Source organism: Balaenoptera borealis, assembly GCF_965194805.1.
Source record: "Balaenoptera borealis genome assembly, chromosome: X".
NCBI lineage: Eukaryota > Metazoa > Chordata > Mammalia > Artiodactyla > Balaenopteridae > Balaenoptera > Balaenoptera borealis.
In genome coordinates, this window is record NC_138881.1 from 8,954,902 (window position 1) to 8,978,450 (window position 23,549).

At 39.4% G+C, this 23,549-nt stretch overlaps 1 protein-coding gene across 12 annotated transcripts in view; it reads right to left on the reverse strand.

The window, feature by feature from the left end:
* Positions 1–23,549, reverse strand: part of ARHGAP6 (Rho GTPase activating protein 6) — a 491,169-nt gene that overhangs the window by 150,247 nt on the left and 317,373 nt on the right. Inside the window, exon 1 of one of the 12 annotated variants that reach the window (XM_082375537.1) lies at positions 5–5,174. The exons of the other annotated variants lie outside the window; for them this stretch is intronic. Coding sequence (XP_082231663.1) covers positions 5–283 — 279 coding nt within the window. The 5' untranslated portion in view covers positions 284–5,174. Of the gene's footprint in view, positions 1–4; positions 5,175–23,549 lie in introns of those variants that run through there. 12 annotated transcript variants of the gene reach the window in all.

The window sequence follows — 23,549 nt, forward strand, 5'->3', positions numbered from 1 at the left end:
TTACCTCTCCAGGGTCCTTACATCTCAGCAGTAGCAGCAGCTCCAGGCAGAACTGACCTCCCATCCTCCCCACACAGAGCCCCTGGCCAGTGTGGGAACAGAGAAGGAGCCTGGAGACAGGGATACTGCTCAGAGAGCTAGAGGAGCCGGGCAGGGCAGGCAGGCTCCCTGGCTGGAATGTGCAGCTAGAGGCCCTGGGAGGGAGAAGGCCTGGGGTCACTGTGATCCTCTGAGTCAGACACCCTGGGGAACTCTCAGCTCTGAAAGGCCTCCTTTGCAACATGAGGTGGAGAGGCACCGAGAACTTACTAGGGGTAAAATTCCAAAAGTTACAAAACTGAGGTAAATGGTTATATGGATGTATACCAGTTTAAAGTAAATGGTAGAGATGCAGTATGAATGCCGGAGGGAATGCATGTAAATTAAATGCTAACTCATATATCTGATAAGGGGCTTGTACCCAGAATATATAAACAAATCTTACAACTCAATAATAAAAAACTCAAATAACCCAACTTTTAAATGGGCAAAGGCTCTGAATAGACATTTCTCTGAAGGAAATATACAAATGGCCGAGAAGCACATGAAAAGATGCTCAGCATCATTAGCTCTCAGGGGAATACAAATCAAAACCACAATGAGACACTACATTACACCCACTGGGATGGATAAAAAGAAGTGCTGGCGAGGATGTGGAGAAATTGGAACTCTTATACAATGCTGGTTAGAATGTAAATGCTTTGGAAAACAGTTTTTAGTTTCTCAAAATGTTAAACGTATAGTTACCATATGACCCAAAAACTCCACTCCTAGTTATATGCCCAAGAGAACTGAAAATATTTGTCCACACAAAAACTTGTATGCAAAATCGTTCACAGCAGCATTACTCATAATAGCCCAAAAGTGGAAATAACCCAAATGTCCATCAATCAATGAATAATGAAACAAAATGTGACACAACCATACAATGGAATTATTCAGCTATAAAAAGGAAGGAAGAACTGATACATGCTACATGCATCGTGGATGAACCTTGAAAACATTATGCTGAGTGTAAGAAGCCAGACACAAAAGACTACATATTGTATGATTCCATTTCCACGAAATGGCCAGAACAGGCAAATCCACAGAGTGGCAAAAGACTAGTGGTTGTCAAGGGCTGAGGCAGATGGGAGGATTGGGGGCAGTAATGACTAAGGGGCACAAGGTTTCTTTTCGGGGTGATGAAACTTTTAAAATTGATTGTGGTGATGGTTGCACAACTCTGACTATACCGCTAAATTACACCCCTTAAATGAGTGAATTGTATGGTATGTGAATTATACCTCAATAAAGCTGTTCCGTTAAAAAATGAAACGCTAGCTCTTATTGCCTTGCCCCAACCCTTCCCCGATTACACTGGGCTCTTCTGAGATCACCCTCACTCCTGTAGATTCACCTATGTGGCTTGGCAGGGGCTATGGTGAGAGAGGGCTTCCCCAAGCACAGAACCGTGACTACCGGCCCCTGGCAAACCGGGACCCTTCTCCTCAGCTTCATTTCTAGGCCACTGTTGACAAGAATTCTGCTCTGGCTTCATGGTTTGGCCCCTCTCCGCCCTGACTCCTTCATTCCCGGGTGGTGACTCCATTCCCAGCACGCCCATGGTTCCCATTTGTGAGAGTCCTTTCGAACTTACAGTTGCTCCTGTATCCCATGTAGCCGCCCTCTCCAAACAGATGACACGTGACGTAAGCACAGTGGCCCCTCACAGCTCAGTGCTCAGTAACTTTCTCATAGCTGAAATTCAGTACTAATTGTTACCCTTCACCCTTTTTTTTTTTTGAAGGGAAAGGGGCTATTTTTTTGAGCATTTTAAAAATAAGGGTATTGCCTCTAGACGCTATTGTGCATTTTTACAATTATAAGTAAAAATGAAATTAACAGGTGATGCCAATGAAGGAAGCAATTCAATGAAGAGACTACCACAGTGGTCATTGGGTTAAAGAAATCCAACATTCTTACATAATTTTATCATTCACAAAGAGAACTACATTAGAGTTACTGACACATTTTAATTATTGATACTCATTTGTATTATTTGTTTCCATATCCTTTATCTTTCCAAACTATCCTTGGGCACAATGTACCAATGCCTACGAAAATTATTCTCTTAATGATAACTAGTTCCATCCTGTCCCATGCTCGAGATTTTGTTTGAGTCAATGCATTCTGTTATTAGGACCAGTCTTAAGAGAAAGGTTCACTAGTGGCCCCAATTAGTTACAATGCATAGCGTCTGGAATTTATCACATTTTGGACCAGCATGTAATTTCTGCCTATTCTGGATCTGTCTGAAAGTTTTTCAGCCTTTAAAAGCCCTTATTCATTTTTATGCAAATCAAAACTACAATGAGGTGCCACCTCACACTGGTCAGAATGGCCATCATTAAAAAGTCCACAAATAATAAATGCTGGAGAGGATGTGGAGAAAAGGGAACCCTCCTACACTACATTGTTGCTAGGAGTGTAAATTGGTACAGCCCCTATGGAGAACAGTATGGAGGTTCCTCAAAAAACTAAAAATAGAGTTACCATATGATCCTGCAATCCCACTCCTGGGCATATATCAGGAGAAAAAACAGAATTCAAAAAGATACATGCACCCCAATGTTCATTGCAGCGCTATTTACAATAGCCAAGACATGGAAGCAACCTAAATGCCCATTGATAGATGAATGGATAAAGAAGATGTGGTAAATATATACAACGGAATACTACTCAGCCATAAAAAAGAATGAAATAATGCCATTGGCAGCAACAGGGATGGACCTAGAGACGATCATACTCAGGGAAATAAGTCAGAAAGAGAAAGACAAATACCATACAATATCACTTACAGGTGGAATCTAAAATATGACACAAATGAACTTAGTTTTGAAACAGAAACAGACTCATAGACATAGAGAACAGACTTGTGGTTGCCAAGGGGGAGGGATGGATTGGGAGTTTGGGATTAGCGGATGCAAACTATTATATATAGAATGGATAAACAACAAGGTCCTACTGTATAGCACAGGGAACTATATTCAGTATCATGTGATAAGCCATAATGGAAAAGAATATGAAAAAGAATGCATATGTATGTATAACTGAATCACTTTGCTGTACAGTAGAAATTAACACATTGTAATCAACTGTACTTCAGTAAAATAAATTTTTTAAAAAATTATTTATTTTTACAAGTTGGTACCATTGCCCTCTGAAGGACGTCGGTGGAAGGAGGAGGCTTTCCCATCTGAGGGATAAGCAAGGCTGCAAATGAATGTTCCCAACAGACCCCGCCTGTGTTCATTCTGTGCTGGAATGTTCATACAGGCTTTTTCTCAAACACACTTGAGTGCTGTGGGTAATAGATGTCAAATAATAAAACTCAGAGGCACATGCTATGTTACTTTTTAAGGGAAAAAAGTGGGGGGAAATCAAAGGGTTTAACAATTTTATTCACTGGCTTATATTCAGCGACTCCGAAAATTTGGCCACTGCTCAGGTTTGTGAATTTCTATGGAAAATGAACTGTGCTTGGCAAGCTTGCCGAAATATGAGGCTGATAAAAAAATGTTTCATGCTTTCTCAAGACCTTATGCCACTAACTGTGTGGGATTGGAAAAACTGTTCAAATGTCAATTTAAACACTGTAAGTAAATGATTTTCTATACCCATATGAATTAATATTATTCTGTTGATTTCAGAGCATAACTTGAACTAAAGTTTCCTTGAGTTTTAACTAGGACATGTTTCATGGAGAATATGGACTTCAGAGTAGACAAGTTGAGCTCAGTAGAGTTCTATTCAGAATCAGAAATGTTAATGCAACGCATTATCTTACACTATGGAGAACTGACTGAAAATTCAATTGACACAAAGGTTGTTAGGAAGCAGGTCCTGAACTCAAAAAAAGGAGTAGGCCAAAAGAAATAAAACATTACTGTAACAGCCCAAATCATTATATAAAAGAACACTGTGGTGAATTCCATTGCAAAGTTCATGACTCGTGAACATTATCTTCAAACCAGTCATCTCTGAGTTTTATAGAGTCGACTATCCAACTGCCTTCTTGACCCTTCCATCTGGTATCTCAGGGTCATCTCAGACTTCATTTATCCAGTGCTGAACTCTTGACTTTCCTTTCTGGCAAACGTCTTTGTACCTAAGCCTCCTACATCTTAAGAGGTGTTTATAAAGCATTTATCTCAGTGCCTGGCATGCAGACCTGCTCAATAAAGGTTGATGATATTGATGATGATTGATGATGATGAAGATGATGATTTTTATGCACCCAATTAGTTGAGCCAGAAACCAAATGGTTTTTCTTAATTCTTTTCTTCACTTCATGTCCACATTTAATCCATTCCCAGGTTGTGTCAACTCTGCCTCCAAAAAAAATCAGGAATCCTACCTCTCTTCTCCAACTCTGCTTTCACCATCCCACCTCCAGCCTCCATCACATTTCTCCTGAACAAATTTAACAGCCTTCTAACCAACCTAACCATGTCCACTCCTGCCCTTGCCCAACTAATTGTCCAGAGAGGAAACCAGAATGATCTCCTTAAATACACGTTATCAAAACATATATGGTGCTTATCATGTATTTATTAAATATGTTAAACATCCTTTTGAAGTAGGTACTATTATTACTTCCATTTTACAGGTAAGGGCTTGAGCAAAGAGAGGTTGGAATATGTCCAAGATCACTCTGCCTCTACAGGGCAAAGCCAGAATTCACACTCAAGAAGTCTGAGTCCACAGCTGAGTGTTCAACTGCTACACAAAATACCATGCCATACCCGAGCTTTCAAAGTAACAAACAAGCAAGCAGAGACTGTCAATTCACTTCACTTAAAATAAAGTCCATCTGCACAGGATTTCCCTGTGCAAAAGGGTCTGGGCTGACCTCCTCGGCCTCCCCCATCATGCCTCTCTCTTTCCTCCTGCTCTCCTGACGCTCATAAACAAGACAAGCTGGGTGCTGCATAGGTTTCTGCCCGTGCTGTTCCCAGTGCCTGAACTGTTCTTCCCAGGAATTTTCACAGGGCTGGCTCCTCCTTCTTTATTCTTTTTTTGTCCATGTTTTTATTTTATTTTATTTATTTATTTTTAACATCTTTATTGGAGCATAATTGCTTGACAACGGTGTGTTAGTTTCTGCTTTATAACAAAGTGAATCAGCTATACATATACATATATCCCCATATCTCCCCCCTCTTGCGTCTCCCTCCCTCCCACCCTCCCTATCCCATCCCTCTAGGTGGTCACAAAGCACGGAGCTGATCTCCCTGTGCTGTGCGGCTGCTTCCCACTAGCTAGCTATTTTACATTTGGTAGTGTGTATATGTCCATGCCACTCTCTCACTTTGTCCCAGCTTACCCCTCCCCCTCCCCGTGCAATCCCGCTCCCTCAGTAAAGCCTTCCCTGACCTTCCCAATCTGAAATCAATGTTCCCTGGCTTCTCGATCTCAACATTCCATTGGTTTTCTTCTCAGCACTTATCTCAGTTTGTAATTGCTTTCATATGCTTGTCCATTTGTCTATCGACTGTCTCTCCCATTGGTCTGGAGGCTTCACAACAATAATATTGTTTACAACTGTATTTTCACCATCTAGCATATTGCCTTGCACTTAGTGGGTGATGAGAAAATTTGATAACTGTTTGGATGAAGACAAGAATGCTCTGGTGGTATGAAACATCCACTTAGACCTTTGGTTCTCCAAATGTGATTGGAATCACCTGGGGATGCTTTTAATCAAAAGTAGAGTCCCAGGACTGTTTCTTTAAGCGCTTACTTTTGAGGCCTATCACCTAATTTTGTAAATAATTTTTATAATTTTGATTTTGACATGATTTGGCAATGAGTAACTCAGAATTCTTGTTCGGCATTACTTTTAAGTAATCACTGTGTATTTTCAGGAATACTTGCTAGGACAGAAAAATGTACATTATAAATCTCTTTCATGTGTGATAAGATTGTTAAAAACACTGTCAATGAAATTGACATACTATGTTTTTAGATATATAGCTAAGAATTTACATAATTATCTTGGGAGCCAATAATTTCCTTTTCAGCTTGTAGACATTTGTGTGGGCTCCTGGAAAGCTTGTGGTTCCCCGGCCCCATAATCAGATAATGGTGTGTAATGAACAAAACGGACCAGCTGGAGTCCAGCCCCAAATCAACCACAACAGGACTCCTGCCCAGGAATCTGCATTTTAAGAAGCTTTCCAGGAAGTTCCTATGCAAATAAAACTTGAAAGCTATTTTTTTCTCTTTATTTAGACTTACGTGTATTGTTTTAGAAAAATATACAACAGAAATCAGTGTCCACTTTTTAAATTTGTGGTTTAATTCTGAGAAATTCAAGATAATGTTTCACGTAAAGGAAAAACATACACTATTAATTGATGTTAAGCTCACTAAGTGTCCAGAAATGCAGTTTATCAGCAGTCTTCTCGGTAAAATTAATCATCTTTGTTAAATATCTTTTGTTAGCCTCCATGTACACATGGCATGAAAGGGACGGGCATTTCTCACCTTGGAGAGGAAGGATGAACCATTTGGCCAGATGGAAAGAATAGGAAGGTAAGTGCCTTAGCCCATAACTCGACTATGTTTTAGGCTATAAGTGGATAATGTTAAGAAAATAAAAATTGAAAGCAGGAAGAGGTTTCTTGGCTTGCTCAAGAGATAAAGGCGGCTGTTTTTTCTCTTTTAGGGAAAGATACCTAAATTCCAGAATATGACAGAAGAGCTTAAGTTAAAAACAAAAACAAAACAAGAAGACATCCAGCACTGTTTTCGATGTCAAGTAAATAAATGTGGTAATAAACCATGCCCTTGTCCAAAAAGCAAAGGGAAGCTTTGGTGAGGATCTCACCAGGTCTTGCTTTGTCTCTATCTCACCCACAGGTTTTCCCCGGTCTTCCTTGACACCTCCAGGGCATTCAGCATTAGTGCTTAACAGATGCTGGAGATGCTTTCCTGCCTGGTCTGCTGTGACATTCCTCTCTTCACGTGGCCCTTCCCTGCTTAAAACCCTTCCACTGTTCTTCAGTCAGTTGAGACCTTTCGGCACAAGACCCCAGGCTTTCCATGACCTGACCCTAATCCATTCCTCCAAATCCTTCTCTTGCCCTTCTTCCCAGCAAACCCTGCACACTCTGCTCAACAGAACTGCTCACTCTCATACTTTTCGGATTCTGTCTTTGCTTTTGTCATTTGCTTTCTCCAGAGTTCCCTTCACCCTCTTATTTCGCATTAAATGTCCCATCCGTTATTACATCTTGCTTGCATCTTCTGTGCACTAGGTTCCATCCCCTTTTGCCTACTCAAGAGCATCACTCCAGCCATTCTCTTATACATTTCCTCTTCTTCTCACTAATTTCCTCTTCTCAATCGGCTGAGTCCCATTAAAGTAAAAGTAAACATTAAAACGTACTGTTATAACTCCCACCATACAAAAGTTCTTGATCACACTTCCCTTTTTAGCCACCTCTTCATTTCTCTCCTTCTTTTTACAGGAAAAAAAAAGCCTTCAAAGAAGTGTTCATATACCCTGCCTTCCATTTCCTCTCTTCCCAGTCTTTCTTGAACCCACTTCAGTCAGGCTTTTGCCCCCTCCATCCATCAACACTGCTCTTCTTGAGGTTACCAGTAACCTTGACACTGCTCAATCCTCAGTCTTCATTTTACTTGACCCATCAGCAGAAAACCCCATAATGTATCCAAACCAGAGCTCTTTTAGGAGTCCAAGTGGGCACTATTGACAAGTGTGCTAACTGATAATTATGCCTCACCTAGGATTGTATTTGGCAAACAGACTTACTGTCATCTACTCATCGGAAGCCTCACACCTACCTATCACAGCCCATTGTCCCCGCCCTTTAAAACACTTTCTTCTCCTGCCTTTTCAGATGCCACACTCTCCTGGGTGTCCTTCTAGCTCACCAGCCACTGATTCTGTCTCCTATGCTGTCTCCTATTTCCTCCTCACCTCCCTGAATGTAACGTACTGTTGGAATTTCCCATAGTTTTGTCTTTGGATCTCCTTTACTTTTCATCTGCAATTACTCTATCGGTGATTTCAACAAATCTTAAAGCTTTAAATGACATCTATACACTAATCACCCCCTAATTTATATCTCCAACCAGGACCTTTTTTCCTGAATTCCCTGAGTTCTTCAACTTCCTCTCAACCCACTCCTCTATGGCTTCCGCCACCTAAGTCGATGGCAAGTTCATCCTTTCAGTGACTCAGGCCAGAACCTTGACTCCCTATCACCTCTGACTCCATACGGTACCCCACAGCCAATCCATTAGGGAATCCTACTGTCACTGCATTCAAAACATGCCCGAATCTGACCTTTTCTCATCATTTCCACTGTTCCACTCCGGGCCAAGCTAAAATCATCTCTCACCTCGATTAATAATAAAAATTTCTAAATGACTCAGCATAGAAAGTGGTTCTGCAAACCCTCCCTAAAATACTCATTTCTCCTCATTGAAGATAATTTTCCTTGAGAAAATCTTCGGATTGTCAGTGAGTCACTTCCAGTCTTATCTTTTTCTAGAAAGGTATTAATGCAGATGACGCAGAAGAAAATAGAGGTGCAAAAAAGCTCTCCCAAATCCCACAGTGGGGACTTGGATTGCTACAGAGAGTGGTTTATTCTTTGGCAGTTCACAGGATTCTTAATGATGCCTGAATTACCCTTTCTTGCTCAGAACAAAATAGTACCATTCCATGATGTGTGTTTATTCTTCACATGGACAATGTATAGAGTGGGCATTCCCACGCATTTTGGGGCTGAATGAGCTGATCTTGGTAGTATCCCCCTTCCTGCCCATGATTGATCCTGGAACCCAGACCGAAAGCCAGCAGCCTTCCTTACAGCCAGAGGCACGTGATGGAAAGGTGTCTGGAGGCTTCTGCAAAATGTTCCCTTGACTGTAAGCAAGAGACACAGGAAAAAGGAAACCTTTTCTTCCTCTATGCCAGGGTTTCTCAACCTCAGCACTATTGACATTTGGGGTCATCTGTTGTGGGGACTGTCCTGTATATGAAGGACGTTCAGCAGTAACACTGGCCTCTACCCACTAGATGCCAGTAGCATCTCTTCAGCTGTGACAACCAACAATGTCTCCAGACATTGCCAGACGTCTCCTGGGAGTGGATTACCCCAAGTTGGAAACCACTGGCCTAAATATTGTCAGATTTATCCCCAAACTGCCACAGGTTCTCTCAATACCAGCTTAGAGATGCTTAGAGGAACACAAAGTCAAGAGAATTGCAGGAAAAAGACCAGAGTCACTGGATGAAACCCATTATCCCTATAGATTTTTGGTGACACAAGCCTCTACAATTCCTAATTATTTAAGCTGGTTTAAATGGGTTTGGCAATTATTATCAGCCAGGGGCACCAAAGTGATCCAGGGTCCACCATCACAGTTCACAGCACGTTGCTTTATTCCAGGGCATCCTACAGCTTGGAGAAATGAGCCAAGTCCCACCTTGGGGCACGATTCTGTGGGTTCGGCTTTATGTGTAGGACAGAAATAAAATGGCTCATTTCCCCATCTGTTAACTGCTGCTTATCCACACTTGTTATGGAATTGTATAATTTCAAAGCAGGAAGTGATTTTAGGGAAGGAGAATTAAGCTAAAACCAACGTCTATGTTTATCGTCAAAGGAAGGCTTTCCAAAGAGGATTAAGCCATGTGCCTGCAAATATCAGGAAAAGAGCCATTATCCACTTCAAAACACTTCCTGAGAATGACGAGTCACCATACATCTTGCGTAAAAAGCAAAGCGAGACATGTTCTTATGGCTACATACACTTAAATAGTCCCTTCTCCCTAAATAGGAATTCTACATGGTTTCAACGACTAAATCAATTATCTATTTACAGTGGACTTCCTGTCATTTCTGTGGGCAGATCTGTCATTTAATTTTACCAACCAGCAGTATTTTTTTAATCTGAAAACTGATTAACAAATAGAGGTGGCATAATTGGCAGACTATTAAATTCTGGGTATAGTGGGGAGGGGGAGAAGATAAAAAATTGTAATCTACCTCTTATGATTTTTATTTTTAATATACATATTAGTTTGTATTATCTTTCCTTATTATAAAAGCAATGCAAGCTTAAAACTAAAAAATATCAGAAATATAGAAATAAGCAAAATGAATAATATTTAAATAATCTATAATCTAAGAATCAATCACTGTTTATATCTTAGTGAATATTCTCCCAAATATTTTTCTTGCGTATTGAGATATTTCTTCCCAAATAATATCATACTATTTTGAAATCTACTATAATGTATTTTAAAAGTTCCTTTTATCAGATGTTTAAGTTGTTCCTAATTCACCCCCATCTGTAAACAGTGCTTCATATGAATGGCTGGCTGAAAACAAGTTACACATGCTCAAAAACAAAAATGTAAGGGCAAAACACAAACAAAAAAGAATTCTGCAAAATGGCCCAAGGTTTAGGATATCATTGGCTTCAGAATTCTGCTACCATTCACTTGTACATCCAATCACAGAAACCAGCCTCAAAGGGGACAAAGGGGGGACTTCCCTGGTGGCGCAGTGGTTAAGAATCCACCTGCCAGTGCAGGGGACATGGGTTCGAGCCCTGGTCCGGGAAGATCCCACATGCCGCGGAGCAACTAAGCCTGTGAGCCACAACTACTGAGCCTGCACTCTGAAGCCTGTGAGCCACAACTGTTGAGCCCACGTGCCACAACTACTGAAGCCCGTGAGCCTAGAGCCCGTGCTCCGCAAGAGAAGCCACTGCAATGAGAAGCCTGCGCACCGCAACGAAGAGTAGCCCCCGCTCGCAGCAACAAAGACCCAATGCAGCCAAAAATAAATAAATACATACATAAATAAATATTTAAAAAATAAATAAAATTCAACTTAAAAAAAGAGAGGACAAAGGGGAGAGAAGAGCAACCAGCTTTGCAACAAAGGAAACTACCCCTGCGACAGACATGATAGGGCAAACACTAAATGAACCTAATGGAGAAACATTCAACAAATGAATCCCAAGCAGAGTTTCTCAGTTTATAAGTCATAGAGTCATTGCCTAGAAAAAAACAGGTTTTCCTCAATCATATAATTAAAAATAAATAATTTGCTCCTCTACAAAAATCCTGTGATGGCAAGTCCAAATATCTAGATTTACCTATATATCCACAAATCTGTATTTATATCTATATCTATATTTGTATTAGTATCTGTATTGATACCTATACCTATGCCTATATCTATATACACACCTGCAACTATACCCATATATCCATCCATCCATCCATCCATCTATATATCAGTGGTTCTCAGAGTTGAATGTGCATCAGAATCCCCTGGAGGGCTTCTTATTAAAACAAAGATTCCTCTATCCCATCCCCAGTTTCTGATTCAGCATATCATTGACACAGTCTAAGAATTTGCATTTCTAATAAGTTCCCAGGTGATGCAATGCTGGTGGTGTGAAGTCTACACTTTGAGAAGCACTGCCTATACTTCTACCTCTATCTTTATCTCTATCTCATTACCAATGTATATTTTAGTAAACATACGGCTATCCCCACGTACGTACTTTAACTTTCATTATCATCAATTGTTAATATAAATCATAGTGTTACATACTATACAAAAGAGATATCATGGTGCTCTCAAATTCTCTCCACTTAATTTAATAAGACATTATATAAAAATTCTTACCATGTACCTTCTTCCACCCAGGATAATAGTTAAATCATGGTACATTTCTTGCTTTTACTTGGGTTTCACTGCCTTTGGCTTTTAACTTGATGTATTTACATCTTAACGATTCAGATTTATTTTCCAAACAGTGAGATGAAACAGGGACGACTCAAAGCCAGCTTCATTTTGAAACTGGCCAAGCTCTTGTAAACAAGCTCTTGATGGAGCAATTTATAATTCTCTAAACAGTTGGGGGGAAAATATCACACGGAAAAGCAGATGTTATTCTCCTAGCTTCTTTTTTTTTTTAGGTCTCCAATTATTGTCTACAGTACTGAACCAACCATATTACTTCAAGTAAATTTTGGCTTTGCTGGATGTCAACCACGTTAGCCACACTCAAGATGTGGTTCAAAGAACAAAGCTTCTCAGAGACACTTCTGTTGCCTGCTTCCTCATGTTAGTTTGACAGCGCTGGATTTAGGGGTTGTGTTGGCTCATGTTTGCAGCATGCAATGGGAACACGGTTCCCCAGATGCCAACCTTAACCTAAATAAAAGCTAGGCCTGCATCTCTTCAGGGTCAAGTTAAAGAATATGGGCTGTGCTGTCTCAGACCTCAACGGGTACCAATCAGAGACAAGACGTATACCCAAGGAAATGTGATCGGTAATTTTAATGGGTAAACAGTTGCAGGACTGAGAAAAAGAAAGTCACTTTGCGCTGGTGCAGTTGGGAAAAACTTCATAATCTATTTGTTCAAATCTTTGAGAAACAAACGTTATTTCTCCAGAAAGCGAAACGCAGACATTGAAAAAGGAGGCAAATTTTTACAGATGAGGTCAAAGCAGAGACTGTCCGGAGCAAGGAGTTAATGTGTGACAAGACAGGGAATAATCCCAAGAATGATGGAGTTCATTACTGAAATGATTATAAATTACAGGCCACCTGCAACGTATCCCGAATGTCTTTTATGGTGGGAGAACAGGATAGATGGAAGAATGGGAAAAAACTTATGCCCTAATGGAGAAAAGGAAAATGTGTGTTTTGACCAGTTCAGAGAAAGTCTCTCTTTCCACCTTAATATATCTGTAGATGGATAGCTGCGTGTGCATGTACACACTAACATTCAGACTTTACAGAATAATTCCAATTTAAATATAAGATCCCCTTGTTCCAATTAAGCATTCAAAATGCCCCTAATTGCAAACATTTCAGCAAATAGCCACTGAATAAATGATATAGTCCAGCAACACTGAAATAAAATTGTCACTAAAAAAAAAAAACTATGCCAAAAAAGAAAGAACTCATAGGCTGTAATAATACAAAACTCTGCATTTTAACATCTACAGCTGTATATGTGTTAGGTGCTGGGGTTTTTTGTGTTAAAGACATGTCCAATATAAAAAGATAATTTATTGCAAATTGTGAAGAGAATTTACTGGAAGCACTACAATAGGAGAAATGGTGACTGTAAGAGTTTTCAGATGCAACAATTGGCCTGTAGTTCCAATTTGTTTAAAAATTTGTTCTATTAGGCACAAATTTAGTTGCAAAATGTTATTTTGAAGTAAAAATTAGTATAAAAGATGGGATAAGTGAACATTTTCCAAAATGAACATCTTTTCTAAAGAAATATAATATTATATATAAAGACCAGTGAGATAAATGCCACTCATGAGTAACTTCTCAATAAAATGCATGAATGCATGAATAAAAGAATACATTTTTAGAAATCTGTTGGTTCTCAGATTTTAGCTCCCAGAACTTCAACAGATATCACACACACACACACACACACACACACACACACACACACACACACACACTCATTTTCAAATCGAACGTAATCCTATTAAAAACAAAATTGTGCCAAAAGAAGTTACAACTGCCCATCACACAGAAGGATGCACAGTTCAGCTATAGCCATTATAGCAGGTCCCACATTGTTCAAATTCAGATATTAAAAGCACAATAACACACAAAGCAGGTATCAAAACAAGTTTGCATCAGAAGTTCAACAACATTTGTCACAGGAATAGGGTAAAACTTTTTACTCCCATCATTAATATAAACTGACCATAAATATCAAAGCTGCCGGTATCTTAGCGAGAAATCTTTATGAAGGAATTGCAGTTAAAAATGACAGCTCTGGAAAATGAGATAAGGGACCAACTAAGGGATTATCTTTTCTTTGTACTGTGATGAGATATACATGAGTAAGACTGAAACACTAATGTCAACTTTAGAGCTGCAAAATGTCTCAGGTCTGAGGAACATCTCAAGGAACTGTCGGAGAATAAAGAAAATATTTTAGTTAATCATCTATAGTACAGGGCTTCGCAACCTTGGTATTCTTGACATTTGGGGCTGGGTCATTCTTGGTCATGGCGGGCTGTCCTGTGCATTGAAGGATGTTTAGCAGCACCCCTGGTCTCCACGCACTAGATGCCAGGAGCAAACCACCGCCTCCCAATTGTGACAACAGAAATGTCTCCGGACATTGGCAAAAATGCCTTGGGGTTGGGGTGAGGGAATTATCCCAGTTAAAAGCACTGATAGCACACATTTACATAAACTTGTTTGATCAATTGTAGCAAATATTATAAAACTGTCCAAAAATTTATATTCATGCAGAACTCATTCTGTGAATTGTGCCAAAGTGTTGTATACAAATGTTCATATTTAATCAGAACAGATTGACAAACCTGGAATGACTGCTTCTTAGGCATAAACATTATTAAAATCCACTAAAATACTTCTGATGATCTTATGAAAATTTCTAAGGATTCTCATCCAGAATTTGTGATTTGAGGCTTAAACCAAAACATTATCACTGTTTTGCATAACGCTCTCTACAAAATGGAAGCACAGATTGTGTTATCATTGGAAACTGCATGGGAATGATGTTGCTTATGTTATACTTTAGATGAAGGAAAACAATCTGTTTCTCCTGTTTGAACAGAATCTCAGAGTAATATTACTGAGGATGGTACACCCTGAAATTCTAAAGATTTTTATATTAGCTATCACATTTATCTTAGATAAATATTGATAGTTTGCAGCAATTACTCAGGAATCAACTGGCCAAAAACCCTTCCTGGGGAGATTATTTCAGAAATATTCAACTGCAATAAGCATTTAAGTGAGATTTCGCTCTTAAAATTTGTCTTGGTAGAACTTGCTAGTAAAGTGAACAAAGAAAAAGTATATGCAGGTCAAAGGTGGTTGACTCTGCTTTCAGTTTTTTATTCTGAGAAATTAATTTTCCAAATAAGGAAAATAGGCAAATTTTCTTGGCTAAATTTATTTTAAAACATGTGACTACATTGTTCAATGATAATAAATCCAGAGATTAAAATGCTTATCAACAACTATTAAAATTATGATAGGGCTTCCCTGGTGGCGCAGTGGTTGAGAATCTGCCTGCCAATGCAGGGGACACGGGTTCGAGCCCTGGTCTGGGAAGATCCCACATGCCGCGGAGCAACTAGGCCCGTGAGCCACAATTACTGAGCCTGCGCGTCTGGAGCCCGTGCTCCGCAACAAGAGAGGCCACGACAGTGAAAGGCCCGCGCACCGCGATGAAGAGTGGCCCCCGCTTGCCGCAACTAGAGAAAGCCCTCACACAGAAATGAAGACCCAACACAGCCATAAATAAATAAATAAATAAATAAATAAATAAATAAATAAATAAATAAATAAATAAATAAATAAATAAATAAATAAATAAAAAAAATTAGAAAAAACAATTACGATATATTCACTGACAATGCAGAAGAATTATTCAAATTTGACAAGAAATGTTGGGAAATTTTAAGAATAATTATTGAGCAAGTCAAGTGGGGACAACATGCTTACTTCAATAATAAAAGATGAAATATGAAAGCTATTACTATTTTTCTAAATTGTTTATTTCTTTCTCATTTCTTTTTATAATTTTCTGATGAAGATGATTCATTTATCACTAAATGTAATCATATTATCATATCACCAAAAGACATTTCATATAATTAAATGCATGTCAGAAAAAAAATCTTTGTTAGTCTGTACATATAAATTACTCATTAAGAAAAAATTGTCACTATGTTATTCACATTCCCACGCAAACATCTCAAACCTAAATTTTGATTCTGTAATTATTTGACATTTATTATTGAAATTATAAAGATTGAAATTATAAGGATCTAAAATAGATCTCATTTGAAAAAGGAAAACATCACAGATCAAACTTCTTTTTTTTAAAAAAAGTAGTTCTTGCTAGATTAATAGCTCTCAACTAGGGTGCCTTTCCAGCTCATAGGAATTTGGGGATATATGGAGGCATTTTTGGTTGCCACAACTGGGGGAGGGCACTACTGGCACCTGGTGGGTAGAGACCAGGGATGCTGCTAAACACCCCACAATGCACAGGACAGCCCTTCAAAAAAATAATCTGGTCCCGAAGTTAATAGTGCTGAGGCTGAGAAACCCCGCTCTAGATAAAAGTATTTTCTGGTTTAACTTGTGCAACAAAGCAAGAAGCACCCAATTCAACTGTGATGAGAATCCCTTTTTGGAGAACATGTGATTACCAAAGACATTTTTTTTCTTCCATGGAAGGCAGAATTTTAACTATCCTTTCTTGCTATTGTTGACATCTTATGGAGCAGGAAACAAAACGGAAGACTGAAGGGACAGTAGAAGCAGCCTCAAATGAGCAATCCTTGCACTGCTGTTCTCTAACTGAACATATCTTATTGGAGCAGAAAGTATGTGCTTTGATACCAAGTCAATGCGATGCCTTCACTGCAAAACAGGAATCACTTGACATGATAAGAAAAACACATCATAAAAATTAATATGGCTAAAGCTTAAGCAGTGAGTTTGAATAACTGTCTTTTTGCCCTCCCTGATGTCAGCCATAAGCGATATTCTGTATTGCTTAGGAGTCACTATTAAAATCAAACTTTTAACAGCCCTAAGTAAACATCTTAATTTTCCAAAGACCTAAGTGATGGCAGAGTAATATGATTGCTTACAGCTGCAAATGCCTCATCGTGAACTAAACACTTGTTAAACTTTGGCTAAAATTTCTCGTCAGTGGCTTATAGTGTCTTTTCCAAATAAAATCATTTTTTAAAACTAATTCACTAAATAATGCCATGGTAGACACCTTAATTAAGTCATGAATAGATGATGCAAATAATCCATTGATTACACAATAAATGCACATTAAGTTAAAACAAAACAACCTATGTTCCTAAATATAAATTACTTTATAATTTTACATTAGGGACTATCACTGTGTAAATTACTCACGTTTTACCCCACCCAAAGGAAAGAAAAATAGAAAACTTCATGCTATGAAGGAAAAAAATATTTCCTGTGTGTTTACTTTTCCTGGGTGTCTACGATATTCTTTAGATTATAAGTCATCAACATTTCAGGAGACAGGTGTCAAGATTCTGAACGGGTTAGGAATGAGAAGCTGAGGTAAGGAAAGGGCATCTGGCATTCATTCCTACTAAGAAAGAAACAAAGTCGTGCTCCCACAATCCATTGCAAAGACTTGGGGAAAAAAAGTTCCTCTTAATTGCAAATAGTTCAGGACGAAATATACAGTCATTTACCCTTCAGTATGAATTACTTTAATCAAATTCTTCTGTTCTAAAGCCAAACTGAGTTCAGCCCTTTTAAGATTTGGAGAGACTTGATCTTGCTGGATGTTTTGCAAAGTACCAAATAATTTTGGAAAGGTAAACACCTCTGGGAAGGGCACACCAAGTAAGCACCATCATCCAGAGGTATTATCACCATTGGTGAGTATAGAGACATTTGGATACCAAAAGAAAAGCAAGAAACATCACTTCACCAAAACATAGTGACTACTTACCAAGCCCTCTACTAGGTGCCAGGAATGCAGGTGCTGGGGTAAAAAGATAGGATAAACAACCGGGTCCTACTGTACAGCACAGGGAACTATATTCAATATCCTGGGATAAACCATAATGGAAAAGAATATGAAAAAGAATGTATATATGTGTATAACTGGGTCACTTTGCTGTACAGCAGAAATTAACACAACATTGTAAATCAGCTATACTTCAATTTAAAAAAAAGATAGGAATAGTTGAGACTGAGCCTAACAGCACACTGCTTCCTAGGAATTTTGAGTCAAACACAACCTGCTTCTGAGTAATATCTTATGCTAAAAAGGAAAACAGACTGTGTTTATCGAAACAAAAAGACTTCATTTACAACAGGCTTGGTGACCACAGAAGTTAGCTCAAATCTTTGGTTAATCTACTCCGTTAGAAGGCACCTTACAGGGACGGCAAAAGCATGAAAACCGGCATTGCTGATTTAGTCAGCACCTGGCTCGCTTCTGGGGGCATGCATTAACGTGGCACCCATTCAAACATGCAGTGATAGTTTACATTGAATCCCTGACATTACAAGAAAATCACTTTTGTGCTGTGAATGCTGTTGTTTGGTGTCAGATTGGTGATAATGTTCTTATTTTACTGAAGGAAGAATAATAACGTGTCTAAAGTCATTTCCGAACTTTGTACATTCATCCCCAAACATCTGACTAGTATTATTCTGTGTGGTGGTATAGCTACGGTACAGGCCATGTACCCAGTGATTTAGCGGACAAGCATTAATACACTGGATTGTGTGGGGAGCAGTACAAAATCTTTTTAGTGCAACTCATCTCCAAGCCTAACGTTATTTTGGTGTCCTGAAGTTGCCAAAAGGCACCTGAGGCTTTTGTGTACAAAAATTCTACTGTCAATTTAATTTTCAACCCATTCAATCCAAAGAATATTAACCCACAGCTAGATTGTTCTTCAGACCAAATAACTGAATGTTCTAATCAAATTCTCTCAGGGCTATAAAATAGCTAATTCTGTGAAAGGCAATTGATTTGATAATCATAGAGGCATGATGGGGACTCATTAAAACAGGCAAGCGTTCGAAAGGAGCTTTTCCTCTAAATGGCAGCTCTAGCATCTTTGTAATTCAACGAATCCCATTACACCTACACAAGAAAAGATTCCTCACTTTAATAATGAACTTCACGAAGGCTGACAAAACTGGGCACTGTTGACGCCAGGGTCATGGGCTCATTATGGGAAGTTCCTGGAGCTGGTGCTGGGAGGGTGATTCATTTGTTCTCTCTGTGATGGTAAAGGTTTTAAGGATCAACACTGGAGTAGTCATTTTTTCCCAACATTTCAATTTAGTAATTAAATAGTCTGACTAGCTAACCCTCATTTCTTTTTGCTATCTCATCTCTTTCCAGCAAGTTGTTCCAGAACTGCATCTGTGTTACAATGTATTCTCAGGCAGATTCTGGCCATCGTTTTATGATCACCACCACCACAATGACAACAATAACAACAACAACAAAAGGTAACAATTATTTAGCACTCACTACAGGCCAGCTACTGTCTACGCATGGTTCTAAGCCCAGGGTGCTCCACCATGCTGACTGAAAGTCCGAAGGCAACCCACCGAATTTCTCAAGGGTTAACAAGATACACATGTGTCTTAGAGTTCCAGAAAGCACAGCAACTACCATTTTGGTATCTCTGAATAGGCTGGCCTAATGTTGAAGAACAAATAAGCGTAATCCTTCGTGCATTCCACAAACATTCACTGAGGGCCTCCTGTGTGCCAGGCTCCAGATATGCTCCCTCATTCAGCCATCACAACAACACCAGTTTCCCCACTGTCCAGGCAGAAAGGCGGACAAACTTGCCCACAGACCCACAGCTTGTAAGTGGCAGCATCAAAATGAAGAGAACAGATTTGGTTAATCATCCAAGTCACTTGACAAAGGGTGTCACCATTCATCTCGGCACCCAAGCTAGAATCTTCAGGATCCCCCCTTCCTGCTCTCCCTTATTACCCCACAAAACTGGCCAATTCTCCTGAGTGGCTTCTCTGACCTCTTCCTTATTCCTCTGTATTCCCACATCCTTGCCTTGGCTCTGGCCCATATAGGCTTTTTTTTTTTTTATTGAGGTGAAATCCATGCAAAATCAAATTAGCCATTTTAAAGTGTACTCTTCAATGGCATTTAGTACATTCACAATGTTGTGCAACCATCACCTCTATCTGGTTCCAAAACAGTTTCACCATCCCAAAAGGAAAGCCAGTAGTACCATTAAGTAGTCTCTCCTCATTCTCCCTCCCTCCCTCCAACCCCTGGAAACCACTAATGTATTTTCTGTCTCTGTGGATTTGCCTATTCTGGATGTTTCCTATAAATGAAACTGCACAATATGTGACCTAATGTTTTCAGGGTGCACCCATATTGTAGCATGAATCAGTGCTTCATTCCCTTTCATGGCCAAACAGTATTCCATTGTATAGATAGACCACATTTTGTTTACTCATTCTTCTGTTGATGGACATCCGGGTTGCTTTTGCTATCTGGTTATTGCGAATAGAGCTACAATGAACATTCACGTACCAGAATTTTTTTGAATGCCTGTTCTTAATTCTTTTGAAACATACACCTAGGAGTAGAATTGCCTCTTTTGAGCATCTACCTAGGCGTGGGATTGCTGGGTCATGTGGTAATTCTAGGTTTAACTCTTTGTTGAGCCCCTCATAGTTTTTTGAATGGACTCATGTGATAGGACAGTTTCCCTACCTGAAGCCTCCCCTTCTCTAATCCCTCCTGCTCACTGCCAGCAGAAGTCTGTTGATGCCATTCCACGGTTTATAAACTTCCAGTAGTTCCCCAATATGTAAAAGGACAACTGACAACCCCTCAGGGCTTTGGACAGTCTTATGGGCTGGTCCCAACATGCTGTTCTCCTCCTACCTCTTAGTGTATGCCCCATTTTCCTTAGACGTTCTCTCCCTTCCCCCTTTTCCTCCCCTCTGCACCACTGCCCTAGTCTCCAATCCTTGAGCATACACTCTTTTTCAGGAATGTGTCCCTAATAGACTAGCAAGATGAAATTTCTTCCCAAGTATGAACACCGCCTCTCCTGGAGACCCACTCAAATGCCATCTCTTTCAAGCCGACTTCAATGATCCTCCCTTCCTTTCCCCAACTGGAGGCAATAATTGCTTTATCTGTTCTCCCTTAGACATTTTATCTGGGCCATTGTCAGGCTATTTGCTCCAAAGGCTTTTCATCCTAAAGACTTGTGTACAAGTCTTATCTCCTGCATAGCATGTAAATTCCATGAGAGCCAAAATCATATTGTGCTTACATTGCCCATCATAATGCTTTGAACACAGTTGGCATTTAAAGGATGTTTGATGAAGGACTGAATGAAGGGATAAAGACGAATGAGGGAATGAATGGAGTCACCATATGAGATGTAAGCATCTCCTTTGCTTCATCAATCATGCCTGACTTAGGACTCTAGCTGAACATGAATTAATGGCTTGATCATAGAGACTGGCATCTGGAGGCGGATCCCAAAAGGAAAGCATACTTGACTAGCTGTGTGACTTTGGGTAAGTGACTTAACCTTGCTGTGCCTCAGTTTCCTCATCTTCGAAATGCAAATAAGCTAGGTTTGCTTTGAGTATTAATGAACTAATGAACTAATATTTATGATGCTCTTATAGTGCCTGGCACATGGTCAGTATTTTAGAAGAGTTTGTTAAATAAAATAAGTAGAAGAAATGAGCCAACGGCTCACACTCTAAACGAGTGAAACTGCTTAAGACAGGTAGGACGAACACAGGGCCCTGCGAGCTGCAAAGTAAAGGCAGCTGGGCCCACGAACCAAACTCTCCACCTGAGTTCCAATGCTATATAGCTGGTGTTGATTTACTATGTCTTATTCTTTCACTTTATTAGTTTTGGAGGTCTGAAGCCATCATAGAGAAGCACTTTTGGTCTAATCCGGGTATTCCACCTCACCCAGTGTTGTTATGGGGTCATAACATAACCGGTAACTATTTGTCGACTGGACTTCGCTGGGCAAGTGAAAGTGATTAGCCATAACCAGCTATGGCTGACTGTAAAATCAGCTGTGAAGCTATGTATAAACAGCTAACAAAATTCAGCATATTGCTAAGTGAATGAGAGCAAAGTACCTAAGTACAAGAATATTTCCAACTGATATGTTTACTTCTCATTCTAATCTATTCATTTCAGTTCCTTTAATAGATTTTAAAGGTTTAGCTAAGTGTTCTCACAAGAACTAGACGCGTAGCTCACACTCAGTGACCGTCTTTCTGCTACCCCTATTTTCAGCAGGCTTCTCTTAGACCTATCCCCTAGAAATAGGCCTTCTCAATTTGAATAAACTCAAATTATCCAGGGTTTTTTGGTGCTTCCCATTACAGAGCCTCCCAATGACACCCGGTTTACTCCTGTATTTAGAGTGCTGATGAATCTTAGCGATGTATTCATGTATTCACCTTCATTTGCAAATTTTTAGGATGCGAAAACACACAAAGCAAACTAAAATGTTCTAAAGAGTACACGCATTCCCTTGTCCACAGTGCAGAGAGCCTACCCACTGATATACATGTGGTTTGGCTTACCGGTGATTTCAGAGGGCTTCTCCATCCCCAGGTCTAGGGGAGTGAATACATCAAGGAGTCTTTCTTCCAACATTAATACCCAGGGTTTGACCCAATTTCAATGGTTTTGAGAAAATGCATTTTTTAATTAAACTTTTTATTGTGAGATAATTGTAGATTCATGTTCAGCTGGAAGAAATAATACAGAGAGCCTTTTTGTACCCTTCACCCAGCCTTCCCCAGTGGTAACATCTTGCATACAATGTCACAACAAGGAAACTGACATTGATACCATACAAATTTCACCAGTTTTACCTGCACTCATTTGTGTGTGTGTGAAGGTGTGTGTGTATTTAATTCTATGCAATTTTATCACATGTGTAGATGTATGTGACTACCACAACAGTCAAGACACAGAACATTCCATCGCCACAAGGATCCCTCATGTTACCCCTTTATAGTTACTCTCACTTCCCTCTCAATCCACCACCTTCTTAAACCTGGCAACCACTAATCTGTTTTCCATTTCTATAATTTTGCCATTTCAAGCATGTTACATAAATGAGATCATATAGCATGTAGCTTTTCGTTTTTTGGACAGGCTTTATTCGCTCAGCATAAGGTCCCTGAGATCCACCCAAGTTGTTGAGCGTATCAATAGCTCATTCGTTTTTACTGTGGAATTGTATTCTAAGGTATGACCCAATACCACAGTTTGTTTAACCAGAAATGCATTTTTGATTCAATGCAATCTTATTAACTGCACCAATGCTACAGAATGTAATATGACTTGATGGGGGACTTACATCAACTATCTTGTTTTTTTATTGCAAGACCTCCACTGTGAAGTGAAAAATGAAGCCAATTTTCTGTATAATTTAAATTAAAGCTTGCACAGGTGTTTCAGTCAGCTAAATATTTTAGCCTGGACTATTTTAGTTCTAAATTATCCAAATAATTATCTCAAAAATTTCTATGTAATTTAGCATGCAGAGAATGCCTCTGTGTGAAGTGGTGGTATATTTTTCAATCAGATGTTATTTTTCTGCTAACACTATACCATTTCTACTAGTTCTTAAAGTAACTAGTGATCATAATTATTGGGATTTAGTCTTCTGGCCATTTTCTCCTTCAGAATTTACAGGGAACCTATGAAAGTTCAAACACACTGTATTTTTGGCAAAGGACACTCATACTTTGTCTGCATTTTAACTGCTTCCTTTGCACCTGGGAGCAGCTATTTTAAGACTGTCTAGACAATCACCCCCAGCTTTTTCCTTTCTTTTCACATAATCACTGAGCAAGGAGGGTA